Source organism: Ambystoma mexicanum, chromosome 1p, assembly GCF_040938575.1.
Source record: "Ambystoma mexicanum isolate Mex_15411 chromosome 1p, UKY_AmexF1_1, whole genome shotgun sequence".
Lineage (NCBI taxonomy): Eukaryota > Metazoa > Chordata > Amphibia > Caudata > Ambystomatidae > Ambystoma > Ambystoma mexicanum.
This window is the reverse complement of record NC_090921.1, coordinates 262,981,141-262,996,390: the sequence shown is the minus strand read 5'-3', so window position 1 is coordinate 262,996,390 and position 15,250 is coordinate 262,981,141. Positions and strand designations below refer to the sequence as shown.

Genomic DNA, 15,250 nt, shown 5'->3' with positions numbered 1-15,250 from the left:
AATTTGACTGAATTATTAATCTTCATATGATTAGTTAATTATCAATAACTTCATATATCTTGTTTAGCCTCATTTTGTGGGGGAAGACTCAGCACACTTGTTTCTTTTTGTTCTATTCCTCAGTGTTGGAATGTTTAGATTTTTAATGCACAAAATTATATAATTTAAATGGTCACCTTTATTTCTGTTTAACTTTACACATGAAAACCTGTGTTAGCATAATGAATCATGTGGACAGCAGAGTCGCCTTGGTTTGATTTTCCATACCTAGCTCCAGACATAGATGGTTTTTATGGAATGCTAATGTCAAAGTTGAAACTTTATCTTCCTTTGAAGTGCCAGTTAAAAATTCCATAGTTGCCTACCATGTGACTAACCCAGATTTGTATCGGCTCCGATGACCACATTTATGTATTCGTAATGCCATAGCTAGAACCTCTACTTGGCCATGCAGATTAAATAATAATGTATTCCCTGTATATACTCTAACAGTCTAACAAGTAATTATGAGGAGTTGATGCATTTAAAATATGCTTTTCTCTATTTATAGTTGCATCACAAAGACTGTTTTGACACATATTCTTAAAAATAATAGTACATTGGGTACATATTTGGAGAAGAAGCTCTTTTTACATGTGATATTATAATACGTGCTTTCAATGAAATGCATTGCAAAACAAACACCAACATTTGAAATTCTCAAACATGCATTGATCCTTGTAGCAAAAAAGATTCAGCAGAAGAGTCATTCTCTTAAAGTATAACGAACCTGTCCTGCATTCGAAAACACATTTCATGTTGGTTTATTAAGTTACAGATGACATACTTTGCCTGTATGGATTTTAAAATAGATATTCCAGTGGCACAAGCTGAGTTCTCTTTATAAAGCTGGCAGCATTTCTCAGCATAATGAATCTACAGGCACTTCTTAGTCAGTCTTCATGTCTATGAATTATTATATTTTAGTAACTCGGCGAGAGCGAAGCAGAATGCAACAAGCATTCTGATTGGCTCTCGCCAGGTCCCTACCCGGCCGGGAATCCCTCCGTCGGGATTCCACAGCCTTTGTCCCCGGCGGGGGGTGTGGCAGCCCCTCAGCCAATGAGGAGGCTCGAAGCGGGGCCATCCCCGCTCCGAGCCTCCCTGCGGCTGAGAGGCTGCCTCCGTCCCCCGCCGGGGACTCGGGTAAGTCTTTACTGTTTTTTTTTTTAATCCCTTTCCTCCCTCCCACCCGCCCCCCAAACTTACCTTCTTGGTCCTATGTCCCCGGCGGGGGACGAGGGAAGCCTCCAGCCGTGTGGAGACTCGGAACAGGGCCATCCCCGCTTCGCGCCTCCACACAGCTGGAGGCTTCCCTCGTCCCCCGCCGGGGACGCAGGTACTTTTTTTTTGTTTTTTTTTTCGTCCCACTCCCGCCCGCCCAACCCCACTTACCTTCTTTTTGAACCTTTTTCCGGGAGCGGACGCGCTGGGATCACTTGTGTTCCCAGCGCGTCCGCTCCCGATGGCTGCCATGGAAAGGGAAAACGGAGTCCGTTTTCCCTTTCCATGGCGGCGGCCATTTTCTTTTTTTTTTCTCCCGAAACGCTGCAGCTCGGGTCCTTAACTATGGGCCCCGGGGCATTACCAGAGTCGGTAATGCCCCCGACGCTCGGATTCTATTGCTTAAGTATCTCTACCTCCAGGATCGATGTTTGAGGCACAAGGACATTGATGCAGGGTTGTAGTCATAGTATCTTTCAGGGGAAAGATGCTTTTATTTGAACCTTAAATAATAATTTGTTCCAAGAAAAGTACCATCCTTCACATCGTCCACTCACTCGGCCTCAACTTGCACCTCGGATTGTCAACAATGCTCCACCTCTTCTTTTCTTGCGAGGAGTTATTTAACCAGGAGAGAGGGATAGAAAGTCTTGTTTAGTATAATATATTAACACATTGATTATAGAAATGTATATATTTATCCTACTCTATTTCCAAATTTCTGTGGATTTAAATTTAACCATGGCAGACAATATATAATTTTATTTTTAAGAATAATGCTTAAGTATTTATCCTTTCATCCAAACGTCCTTCTCTTTTCGACGCAGATGCCTTTTTATTTAGAGGTGATCTGACCCGCAGGCCATACCGATTCATTAATCCATCTAAGGGTCGGGAGGAGACAGGTCTTCACCTGGTTCACATGAAGCAATGTTCCCTTTCTCTTCCCTCTTTTTGAATTTGTATTCGGCTACCATACCATACTACCTACTTGAGCACATTGAACAGTCGGCAAGATGAGGAATTTGCATGGGGTCAGCTTGGTTGTAAAGGCACACTCACAAACAGAACAAACTGTTGAATAGTTTTTTGAGGCAAGCAAACACAACTGTTGCGTTCACAACTTTTATGGCACCTGCAAAATTTTCTCTTGCCCCAAAAAACAATTCAACTGCTTGTTCTGTGTGTAAGTAACTAGTATGTTGCATCACACAGCCGATCAACCTGTCACTAATTGCCCACCACATCCCACAATATTTCGAGCACCCCCTAAAATGTTCTCTAACCCCAAAACAATTCAACTGCTTTTTGTGTGAGTGCACCTGTTCAAGCAAGCTGGCCCAGGGCAAATTCCTACTGTGGCCTACTGGCCAGTATCCTCATGCATGTGGTGAGTTTTGCCTGCGATCACCACCTCAATCAAATGTTACATCGCCTCCCACATTATTTTCTGTTCCCCCTTATTTGTGTCAAATAATTTCTATTGAACGTCTTTAGTCTGTGCACCTGTTCAATTAATCATTTCCAGTGCGTACATGCAAAGTAAATTGTTGAGTTGACTGCCAGAGAAAGTAAAATCTCTGAAATAACAAACTAAAGGTTAGCCTGACTTTCTGTGAAATGCAGATTGCTCTTAAGTGGTGTTTGCAAAATTAAAAAATAGAAATTGTTTTCTGGTAAGCACTGCCTAAAATCACTATACTCAAGTTCTCTCCTATAATATTAATTATACACCATACATAGGCAGGCAAATCCACCTGTCCAAACTCCTTTTCTGAATCTTTTAAACTTCAGGAAGTTCGGCAGATCCCAAATATGGTACAATTCAGGTGATTTGTGATTCTCACAAAGACATTGGTCCAACCTTGTTCAACACTGCATCTCAATTTCCAGATTGGCACTTCAATGCATAATCTTTACCAATAGACTTCAGGGTATTATCTGGGAGGAACTGGGCAGACACTCTGGTTTCTCGCAAACGTTCGAAAGAAGGAACCTGGTTGGACCGATATTTCATGGAACTGTATCAAATATGAAATTCCCTCCCAAGGATCATGGCCCTCAATAAGCGTTGTTAGCAGAACCAGCAAACAAATGTCCTTTTTATGTTCTAAACATGTTTAATTTCAAATGCCTTAAAAGTGTAGCATTCTCCCGAGTATATGCTGGAGAGAACACAACATTTTTTAATGCATTTGTTGTATTAGAACATGCATTTATTCAATAAAAAAAGCTATACATTTGCTATAACATTAACCACGGGTATTTAGAGGTCATGAAGTCGGCAGAGGAATTTTGTGGGGTTTCTAATTTTCTGGTGTTCAGTCTGAAAATGATGACCTTTGTCTTGGAAGCAATCAACTGCACACAGGTCACACCGATACACATTACATTCAAATCTGGCGGGCCAGGCTGCGGAGCACTAATACATTGATGACACATAGAAGACGAGACATCCGAGAATTGGGTTGCCATTTCCATACGTGGCTTTATAATTGCCAAATAAAGATGGACTCAGGTGAAGATACTTGCAAGGTTAGCGAGTTTACAGTTAATTTTAGTGCCATCTGCATTGAATCTTAAAAGCATTAATATTACATATTGGGCATCTGAATCTCTTTGCATGTTTGAAAGATTGTCTGAATTGCAAAATGAGCATAATTTACCATGATTTGCATTTCGGAGAAGTTGTTGAAATGGAATTGCATTACAGTTTGGTAATTGATACATACGCAAATCGTTCATTAGGCACATGCTCTTTAGAAATATAGTTGCATATACTGCATGTATGTTTCCAGGTGTGTGAAATGTGTAGGACTTCATTTATAGGGATGTGTTCTGTCTCTAGTACTTCTAGTAAGTACATTAGGAGTTCTTCTGGATCCTCATGTGCTATGGTGAATTTAACAATTCTTGCACAGTGTTCCAATTCTTCTCTTATCCCTGAGACACTGTAGTGTCAGGGTTGGTAGTGGCATTTCCGTGCAGGGTGAGTGTTTGTAAACATGGCTGTTCGGAGTCATGTAAGTAAATGTTGTTCACTATTTGTGACAACTGAAATAGAAGATTGATTGCTAAATTTGCATAGCAATTTACTCTAGTTGTGTTGCTGAATTTACCTTCTTTTGCATATATTGAGGTACTTGGGGTCTCACCCTAAGTTACCAGGGTAATCCAGGCATGGACCTCTGACTCACTGTGCTCATAGAGGCACAGCTCCACCTCACAGATGAGCCCCGACTAGGCCAAAACACGTGTCTGAGGTTGCTGTTGGCACTCTTGTTCAGAGGAGATTTGCCTAGCATTTTGGTGCTGGACTGCCGTTGGGTGGGACAAAAACTGATACGCATATGGACATTTCTCATCTGTGAAAGGTGCAGTAAGCTAAAGCATAGTTGAGACTCTCCCGGGGGACATCCACCCAAGAACAGGTCAATGGGCTTTGTTTGTGCCATTAGAGGGACTTCCAGACCTTGTTTTGCATATTCTGAGGTACTTGGGGTCTCACCCTATGTTACCAGGGTAATCCAGACATGGAACCATTGCTCACTGTGATCAGAGATGCACAGCTCCATCTCACCGACTAGGCCGAAACACGGGTCTGGGGTTGCTGTTGGTACACTTGTTCACAGGAGATTTGTGTAGCATTTCGGTGCTGCTCTGCCTTTGGGTGGGACAAAGACTGATATGCATATGGACATTTCTCCTCTGTGAAAATATATTTTAACAATAATGGATTTCTTGTAATTAGCTGGTGTTCCCATTGGTTGTAGGCTACACCATTTACTCTGCCTTCTGTGCGGTGAACCAGGAAGCCATCTCACTTTGAATTTTGAATATGCCACTGTTGGATTTGGGTCCGGCGTCATGAGTGAAGTAGTCAATTGTGACCTCAGCAATTAAAGACGTTCTTGTACTTATTAGATGGAAAATGACTCAGGGTCAGCAATGTATGGCTGTCCAGATGTTTTGGACTACAACTCCCATGATTCTTCATAATTGGCTATTCTGTCCACGGCTAATGGGAGTTTGTAAAAAGAACATCTGGAGAGACGAAGGTTGGTGACCCCTCACACGGACAAAGTAGCAGTGCCATCACCACAGGCTCCTCATCCATGACTCTGGTGGAACAACCTGAGGTTCCAGTGGTCTGAGAGATTAACTCAAACTGGAATCAAGGCACAGATCAGTCTATGGCAGAGGGGGCGACTTGCCAATGACAAGGTCTGACTGGGATAAAATATGGTAACCAGCACTAAAGAATGTGGCCCCTGTTCATGAATTACAATTTGTGGCATTTGCACAACAAACTATTTTAGCGGTATCTAGGAAGAACCCCTTTATCCATACATGCCAACATTTTGCCGCACCTGGGAGGGATATTTTGTAACAAATTGCGGGAGATTTAAATTTGACATGTTCCAATTGGGTTGGATTGGTGTTAGATTTATTCTAGGAGGGAGAAGGTAAAGAACAGCAACAATTTTGATTAATAAATCGGGAGAGTCCCCTCTAAATCTGGATGGTCGGCATGTACGGTTTATCAGACCCCCAAGATTTTGTGGCATTTGTTCCCAAATTTTGTTGCAACAAAACAGGAATATTGCTGTCCAAATACAGACATTTTGAAGAATGTTTGATTGCATAACACATTTAGGTAGCTAATAAAGTTACAGAATTGTACTTCTATTGTCCTTATTGTGCCTCTGGATTGGGAACAATCGCTCACAACGGGAGTTCCTTTTTATAAATTATATGTGCGGTTTAGGATTTCTGTTGGGAATCTGAAACTGACATGGATTTATTTATCTATTTTATTTATTGAGCATTTGTTAGGCGCCTTTACAACAAAATGGTGTGTCCAGGTGCCAATAAGCTGTTGATAAGACTAATTACAATAAGTGGGATGTGGGTGAAATACTATAGGCTTTTTAGTGGCAGTTCACAAACGACTCAGCACATTTAAAAATGGCAGATGTTCTTTTTTGTGAGGACGAAATCGGTGAAAGCTAGATGTTCTCTTTTATGTCCAAATGTATGGAACAAGTTACATTGGCTCGATTCCATTGTTTAAATTGACCAGCTGTACAGTGAACTAAGTCATTGAAGTGGTCCATATTGACCCCAAAAATGAGCCCACATTGGTCTGTCATGCCGACCCTTCGGGCATTGCCCAATTGCCCTATGGGTTAGTCTGAGCCTTTGGACTAATACTCAGTGAAAAAGGTCAAGACAACAGCGCAGCCATGACAGCGTACAGGGACAATGACTTCATGAGAGAACCACAACCTTGTAGAGAGCTCACCATGTCAGCAGCGGGTTTGTTGGGAGGGCAGACTGCCCAAAGGTTAGACTCTCCTTGGTTCACCACCAAGCTAAAGGAGTAAGAGATTGCTGATCGATAAGCACAAATGGTGTTGGCATATGAGGAGAGACAGCTTGTAGGTGTTGTTTGACTCATGCTAATCCCTTTAGCCATTCCCACCCACTTCCTGCCCCGCCCAAAACACCTCCTGATTATTGAGCTTGCTTTAAGCAAACCTTACAATCAAACTTTGCACTCGAAGTGCCTGCAAATGTTTTGTCAAAGCAGTCTTCTGAGAATGAATGACTTAATTGGAAGTGTAAACCTGATGCTGGTGTAATACAAATGTCTTATCCAGGTCTGCCTTCAGCCACTCGATTTATAAGCAATATGATTATCCTGCATTGAAGTACTGTTAAAACAAGCATTGGCAAAGCCAACAGTTTTGGCTTGTGCATAAGTATTAGGCATTTGCCAGGCCCCGGTATTAGATTCCCAGACACTCTTGCAACTTTGCACCTGCTACCATCAATTGCCAGTTAATACCACTACGGCAGTGCCTGGTAAGTGCTTTGCCCATGCTTACACAAACGCCCAAACTGTTGGCATTGCTTGTTTTAGAACTGGAGATTAAGGAATACAAGACTGTGCTAAAAAGCCCTAAGCAGACACAGGTGTGTGCAAGCAGATGAACAGTCAAAGAAAGATATGTTTCTTGGGCACTTCTGGTGGCCAGCAAGAGGATGACATGCGGTTGCCTAGTTGTTATTTTATTTTTTAAAGCGTGGACCTTGCTCGAGAGCAGCGGCGCTCCATACAGGGCGCTGTAGCTAGCAGTTGGTCTTAAATGTGCTTCCCTTGCAGAACCATAAAAACACTCTTTGCACAGTGGAGGGTATTTTGCAAACATTCCCACAGATTTGCACTTGTTTGTGCCATCAGTTTACTGTGTCTGGTTTGCTCGATCACCACCTGACTTACAATTCACATCAGGATGATGTGTATCCCCAAAGATTCTCGGGGACTATTCCAAAGGTCATTATAAACCCTTTCCTGCTCTATTTTATTGGTGATGTGTTCAGCATATACATGCAAAGCAACTCATTGGGGAGCTATTTGAATCATATGGAACAGATGGAATGGATGGAACAGATGGAGTAGATGGAACGAATAGAGCGGATGGAACAGATTGAGTGGATGGAACGGATGGAGTGGATGGAACGGATGGAGTGAATGGAAAGGATGGAGTGGATGGAACGGATGGAGTGGATGGAACGGATGGAGTGGATGGATCGGATGGAGGGGATGGAGTGTATGGATCTGATGGATCGGATGGAGTGGATGGATTGGATGGAGTGGATGGAATGGATGGAATGGATCAGATGGAGTGATGGATCGGATGGAGTGTATGGAACAGATGGAGTGGATGGAACGGATAGAGTGAATAGGACAGATCAAGTGGATGGAACGGATGGAGTGGATGGAATGGACAGAATTGATGGAACGGCCTTACTGAAAACAACCATATCACACTACCACGCTTACTCTCTCCTATGCATCACCACTCAACTAGAACACAGCGATACTATGACACATTCGGTATAGCTGTTCTCATACTAACACCTTCCTCTTACTCCTCAACATCCTAATTGATCACAGCTAGCTGAGCACACACTGCTAGCCTAAGCGTCTTCTCAGGCCTAACTAAGCCAGAAATCACTCTGGGTGTCGACCCTCCAGAATGAACACATATTCCTGACCTCCCAAACACCACACCTCCTGCTAAGAAGCAGCTATCATGCAAGTGCCACACCAGCTGCACACATATCCGGTGCACCCACGCATCTTATGACTCTCTCTCTCTCTCAACTGACTTGTACTATGGTTCCTGAAAGCGTTCAACCTACCAGCGCTTTGAGATCATACCAGTGATACATAAGGCGCTATATAAATGCAAAGTAACATAACATAACATAACATAGACTATAGGGGCGTAGAAACAACAATGTATAAAGTTGCTTCACTGCCTGCTTTAGTGTTGAGCTAATTAAAATTATATTCCTTATTGATTTTCTGTTTTTAGAAAAGGGATACACCTTAGGCCAGCTCCTTCTTTTAAAGCTTAAACGTTCTGGTGAGTTCAAAGGAGAGCGGCGGGACTGAAAGTTCCCATCTGTGCTGCCGAGAACTTACAGATTGTAAATGCATAATTGTGTGTGTTTCCTCAGTGTGTGCATTAAGTCAGTGAGGCAGGCATCAGGGACGGGGTTCTGTAAACTGCAGCACGCAAAATAATTTGAACTAGGATGGCTATGACCCCTCACCATTAACTATAATAACTCTGGCTGATGAGAGCTGTGATCCAGAATATCTGGCAAGCCAATGGTTGCAGATCCCTGAAGTAGAGATGAAGGGCAGCTGTCCTTCACATACCTCTGCATGGTGCCAACTGGTTTTGGTCTGTTGATGCCGAACTAGATCAGCAATGACCCTTTCCTCTGTTCATGAGATGCCTGAAGGGACTGCTACGTAGGGGTGGGTGGCATAGCCCTTAGTTACTATGGTCTAGTGTTGTTGCCTCTCTGAAGCACTCTTATCTGTGTTCCTCTTACAGGTATGGTTGCTGTCAGTAAGGCAAGCCTGAATTATCTCCTCTCCAAGAATGGAAAAGGGAATGCAGTGGTTATTGTCATTGGAGGAGCAGCAGAATCCCTCAACTGTCTTCCTGGGGAGGAAAGGGTCATCCTGAGAAGTCGGAAGGGCTTTGTACGCCTGGCTTTGGAACATGGGTGGGTATCTCAACATACAAGAGAAAACAGCAAGGTCTGAAATCCAACCCAGAGTAATATGTAATGAATGACTGAATAGATGACTGACCGATGGCTTGGCTAGGATTTGAGGCCCACCAAAAGTTACCAACATAGTCCACAGTCCACCATTAGGGCTCAGGGGATCAAAGGCCAGCGATTGGCAGTGTCGCAAACTCATGTAATGCCATAAGCAATGCTGGGTATCATCAGAGAGATTAGAAGGTTAGAAATCCAACCTAGCATCATACTCAGACTAAGGGATTCACCCAGAATCCTCAAGAGAAAGGGAGAACCACTCTGAGCCCTCAACAGTGAGTGATGTCCTGCAAGGAAAAGTATGTAGGTTCAAGCTAAATACAAATACAAATACATGCAATACGGTATGATCCATCTACACAAATCTTTCATAAAGGCCTTGGGTTTAGCTAGATTCATGTTCCGTGGGGTATGTGATCCACTGAGATCCATTAACAAGGCTGGAATGTTAACCTAAATCTGTATGAAGGGTGAGAGATCCAAAATGTGTTTTCAACAGTGGGAAATATACAGCCGGGTCAATATAAGCCATGCTTATATTCAATGTAATGACTTCCTTGACAGCGGTCAGATGAACCATCATGGACACACAATCTCAACTATTTTACACTGCACCAATTACCAACTAATCAGAGGTGATGGTTATTGTTGGTCCCTGATGGGCAGTTCATAAGAAGGGTCAGACAGCTAATCCTACAAAAAAAAGGGTATACATTGTTTATATCAAATCTTTTATATAGAATGAACATATATCAAATATTTTATATTGAAAACTGTTATAGTGAATGCATTTAGGATGGGGAAAAGGGTTAAATGTTATTGGGAAATGGTTGGGATAGGTGTTTACGGTGGGACCCCCAACCCAAAATAAAAAAATAAAAGTGAATTCTCTATAAAAATGTTCGTTATACAATATTCAATATATGTTCATTCTTTATCAATTACTTCGGTACAAAGACATTTAACCGAAAACAGGCATCACATGAGCAGGGACTGAGGGATTGCACATGCTCAGGGAGAGGAGCAGAGACATATATATATATATTTTTATTGTGAATTAGTTTAATTACAAACACATTCCATCCTTCATTAACATCTTGTCATGGGGCAGACACATGTCTCTGAGACACTGAAAGTGTTACAGTGAGATAATTGGAGATGGCCTTTCCCAGCATCCCTCGTGATTACGGCCCGTATGAGTCATGACCATCCTCTGTGTTGTTGGTATTTATTGCCCCTTCCATTATTATATCTAGAAAGTTGATTCCTGCACATATCTGTGCCTTCTTCTTCCCACCAAGGAAGATTAGGCACCATTCGTCTGCAGACAGTGAACTTGCCTCTTCAACGTATTTTACCAAGAACAATGATCTTACGTCGGATATGGCTGGGCATTTTGTTAATATATGCTTGACTGTTTCCTGGTTTCCTTGCTTATTGCAAAACCTGCAAATTCCACCCTTAGGCCCTCTTTTCCTGGTTGATTGTAGGTATTCATTTGTCAGGTAAACGTTCAACCTTATACGCAGGAGTTGATCTCTGTGATACCTACTTGGGAATTGTTGGAGGTATTCAGGGATGGTATTCCTCATTCTGTAGTCTTGGGCTGCATTCTGCAAGGGCTTTTTGATCTAGAGTATTAATCCAGTCAGCTCTTCTCAGCTTCTCCTTAACTACTCCTGGATTTGAGATCAGAGGTTCCAGAGATGAGTCCATGTTTTCCAGATGTTTCTTAAATTTTTCTTTCCAGTTAGTTAGCATTGCTGAGCCTTTCCCTATGCCCTCTGGTCCTAGAAAACTTTAGACAATCACAGGTTTGTCGACCGAGAGGTTTCTTAACTGTCCCAAAGGTTTCCATAATAATATCGACTGTAATGATTGCAGGCCTAGTTTGGCTCTAATCGCTGCCATTGGAAGAGATTTTAGAAGATTCAGAGTGGATTTCCAAAATGTGCCTTGAAGTCCGGGCCATGTTTTCCGCAACAAAGTCAATACAGCCTCTCCTCCATATGTAAGGATGGGTACAACTTTTTGCAAGTAAAAAGTATGCAGCAGGGATATCGAGAATTTCCCATATCGTGATCGTATTATAGACCCATGTGCCGCCAAAGTTGTTACCTTATGCTCCGGCTCCACTTGCCAGCACTTTTCCACAAATTAAGTGGTAAACAGAATTCCCAAGTATCTTATTGAATCCACTGTTTTTAGTTCCTCTTGGCCGATTCTCTATTTAAATGATTTACACTTCGTTTTCAGTCTGTTCCCAATATTCATCATTTTCGATTTTTCGATATTTATGACTAGATTGTTTTATTCCATGTAATCTTGAAGGTTGTTAAGGGAATGTTGAAGCCCAATACGAGTTTGGTCTATTACAACCAAGTCATCAGCATAGACCACAGCTGATATTTTACAATTATTTAACTTCGGCGGCATGTGCTTGGGGTTTTTTATTGCTTCAGGAAAGTTGGCTAGGTATAATTTAAACAAGTGGCTGCAAGTGGACAGCCCTGCTTGACTACTTGTTCTGTTTCAATTGGTGCACATAGAGCTCCCTCGTTGTTTAATCATACTCTCATAGCCGTGTTCCTGTGGAGTGCCTCAATTACTCCTAATAAGTCTTCAGGGCATTTCCATTTACATAGTTTTGCCCACAGTTTCTGCCTGTTCACCCATAAAATGCTTGTTTCAAGTCGATGAAAGCTAGAAACAGTTTGCCCTTAGATCATATGGCATCTAGTTTCAATAACGACAGGATGAATAGGTTCAGTTCGGTCCCTGTGCCTTCGGTAAACCCAGTTTGTCTTGGGTCGATTATGTTTGCCCTTTCTGCCCATTGTGTGAGTCTTATTTGTAGGCTAGAAGCTAGAATTTTCACTGAAACGTCCAAGTGGGCTATCGGCCTATAGTTGGCTGGATCTTCCCTCTAACCTTTTTTAAAAATTGCAAGCTTATTGTAGAGTCACTCTTGATATTCTGCGCCTTCCCACTATAAATTAAATTTGGCTATGCAATAATGGTCTTTAATTCATGCTTCGTTGTGATTCATAGATATTTTTATTATCATGGATATCAGCCTTGTTTGATGTTACTTCACATCAAAAAAATTGGCTTAAGAAAATATTTGGTTCCAAGATAACCCTCGACACGTGTTTCACCAATGACAATCATTTGGTTCCGCAGGAGGGTAAATCTAACATTTGGACATTATAGTATAGTTCTGCAAACAAAAGGTGACAAGTGCTGCAAACAAAAGGTGACAAGTATGATTGAACAAATGTTTAAACCCTCTAGCATTTCGAAGAGATAAGAGTACATGCTGAGTTTTCTCTGGTGTTTACTTGCTATTCCTTCCTTGGCTTTGAAAGGACGTGTGCTAGCCTGGTTTTGTCAACCGCATAGTCTTTGTCTCCCTGCCTTAAATTCCTAAGGAAGGCACGTGATCCATTTGATTTGGGCATACATCTAGTTTCATATTTTTTGTCTTTTTTCATTTTTGCTTCTTCTCTTGTATATTTTTGTTTAAGTTATTTTCCTTTAATGAGCCATGTTCCAAGTCCGTTGTGAGGTCTTCTACGTCAGGTATAGAATTTTTGTGAAATAATGGGTATACGGCTTCACTTTGATTGTTGTTTCCTTGAGTTACTGCTGTTTGTGCAGTCATGTTATCTTGCACAATGATGCACTGCCTTTGTTCTTGGCTTGAACGTGAAGTCTCTTTGGCTCTTTGTCTTCACAGAGATTGAAACTTGGGATTGGTTTCTCCTCCTATATATACTAGTGTTGGATTAGTCGTACTCCGCAGTTGAGATTTGTCTGTGAGTACTCCAGATTGTAAGTTGTAGCCCTCGTCTGACTGCGCCTCTGATGACTACTCCTTATGGCAATTACCAGAACTTCCTGGCACTATGCGTGCCCTCGCCGTTTGTTCTTTACTGATTTTCACAAGTTCTCTCTCTCGCTCATTTACCAGGTTTATCATATACTTTGTTGTTTCCATTAGAGCTGACATCATTGTTGCTTTTTCCCCTTGTTCTCCACATGCTCAGTCACACAGACGCCTTTGCCACGTCGCAGAACTCTCAGCTTTATAATTCAGTCTCTCCTGTACTTTCGTAATAAATGCTTCCAAGTATATTAGTTTCAAATGCACCATTGCGAGTAGGGTTGCGTTGTCCTTTCTACTTTCATTCATTGCCTCATGCAGCTTGGTAAATGGGGCCATAGTTATGGTCATTGCTGCCATTGCATTGGTATGGGTTTGTATACCTGCTGCTATTGAGAGGTGGTTGTGGTCACTTTTTTGACTGATTTTCTTGTCTCCGTCTCTGCTCACTTGTTTTGCTGAGTTGTTCACATCCTCCTCAGACTCAAGCTACCTGCTTGGCTTCCTACTTGCCTATACGTATCATCTTCCTCGTATTGCCCATTGTAGTCCATATTGTCGTCTACAGGACAATCATGTATACCTGTACTGTTGAGCCATTCGTTTGCAAAGCCGCCTACCGGCTCTTGCAGATCTTGATTAGCATGTTAAGACATCTGAGTTTCCTCACCTGGTTTTCAAATTTGCCTTTCCCCTTTTCAGAGGGCTCTTTATCTTCTGTGTGGTCAATTACCTTGTTGCTTGTTGCTGTTAGCCCCATACCGGTTTCAATCAATTTGGAGCAAAGCTCGTACTCCTTCAGTTCGTCTGCCAGCGATAGCTCGCTTTGCTTTTGTCGCTGCCCCCTATGGTTTAGATGCAGGGCTGGCATTTACATTTGCCTCACCGTCAGGTTTGTCGTTAAATCACATATAGAAGTCCTCCTCATATGCAAGTACTCTGGCTCGTAGTCGTTTCACATTGCGTCAGCATTAAAGTCAGCAATCCTCTGTATTTTGGAAGCTGCGTGCTCACAGTCTTTGTCAGCTTCATTTCTGTTCCAGCTGAGGTCTCTCTGCTACTATTGTCTATTGTCTATCTCGACTTCTGCCACAGCTGCTGACTTTTCCGTATGCAGGCGGGACCAGCAGCGTCTCTGCCTCGAGCATTCAGCGTCTGTTAGGTCTAAATTCATAGTATGTCGAGCGCGCACACCTACTTGCTGTTTGCAGTTAATGTCATTAGTTTTTGCATGTATCGCATTTGTTTGTTTGTTTGTTTGTTCACTTGTTATGCGCACCAGACCCGTAAGTAAAAGGGCGCAGGAGTATGAAGATGCAAGGTTTACATAGTTACAAAATATACACCAGATACAGAGCTCACATAATTACAAAATGTACAAAATATACATATATATATATACAGATATAAAATGGCCTATATAATTACAAAAATAAACAATAAACAATGTACAAAAATACAAATTACAGAGTGATGCTCTCTGTATATCACTAAGGATCACAAGTAAGCTAGATTACGCATAAGCTTTAAGTGATAGCACAACATTGAATGAGAATATAGGGTGAGTAGGAAACGGACACTCCAGCTACGGCCATATCCTAAAGGGTAGGAGGCTAAGGGTCAGTAGAGATAATGTGTTTTATGACATGTTTTCTGAAATGTAAGTAGGGTTGGTCAGCTCTCAAGTCTTGTGGCAGTGAATTCCAAGATTTAGCAGCCTTTACAGGGAAGCTAACACCACCAATAGTGGTGAGCTTGTATTTAGGTATGGTCAGGCAGTTAATATTACCAGCTCTGGTTGGTCTAAGAGATTTGCATTAATGAAGTCATTGCACACTGCAATGGTTCCACTCACCATAAAAGGCCTTGCATACGTTGAGGGCGTTAACAGGGTTGAAGGCAGCAGGGGAGCGGTGGGTGCATTATGTGTCATGAAGCGCTCGTCCGTTG

At 42.1% G+C, this 15,250-nt stretch overlaps 1 protein-coding gene across 1 annotated transcript in view; it reads left to right on the top strand.

Annotated features, from left to right (window-relative positions):
• Positions 1–15,250, top strand: part of LOC138568793 (diacylglycerol O-acyltransferase 2-like) — a 414,612-nt gene that overhangs the window by 300,738 nt on the left and 98,624 nt on the right. The window contains exon 6 of the mRNA XM_069646568.1: positions 9,183–9,357. Within this exon, the coding sequence (XP_069502669.1) occupies positions 9,183–9,357 (175 nt within the window). The remainder of the gene's footprint in view (positions 1–9,182; positions 9,358–15,250) is intronic.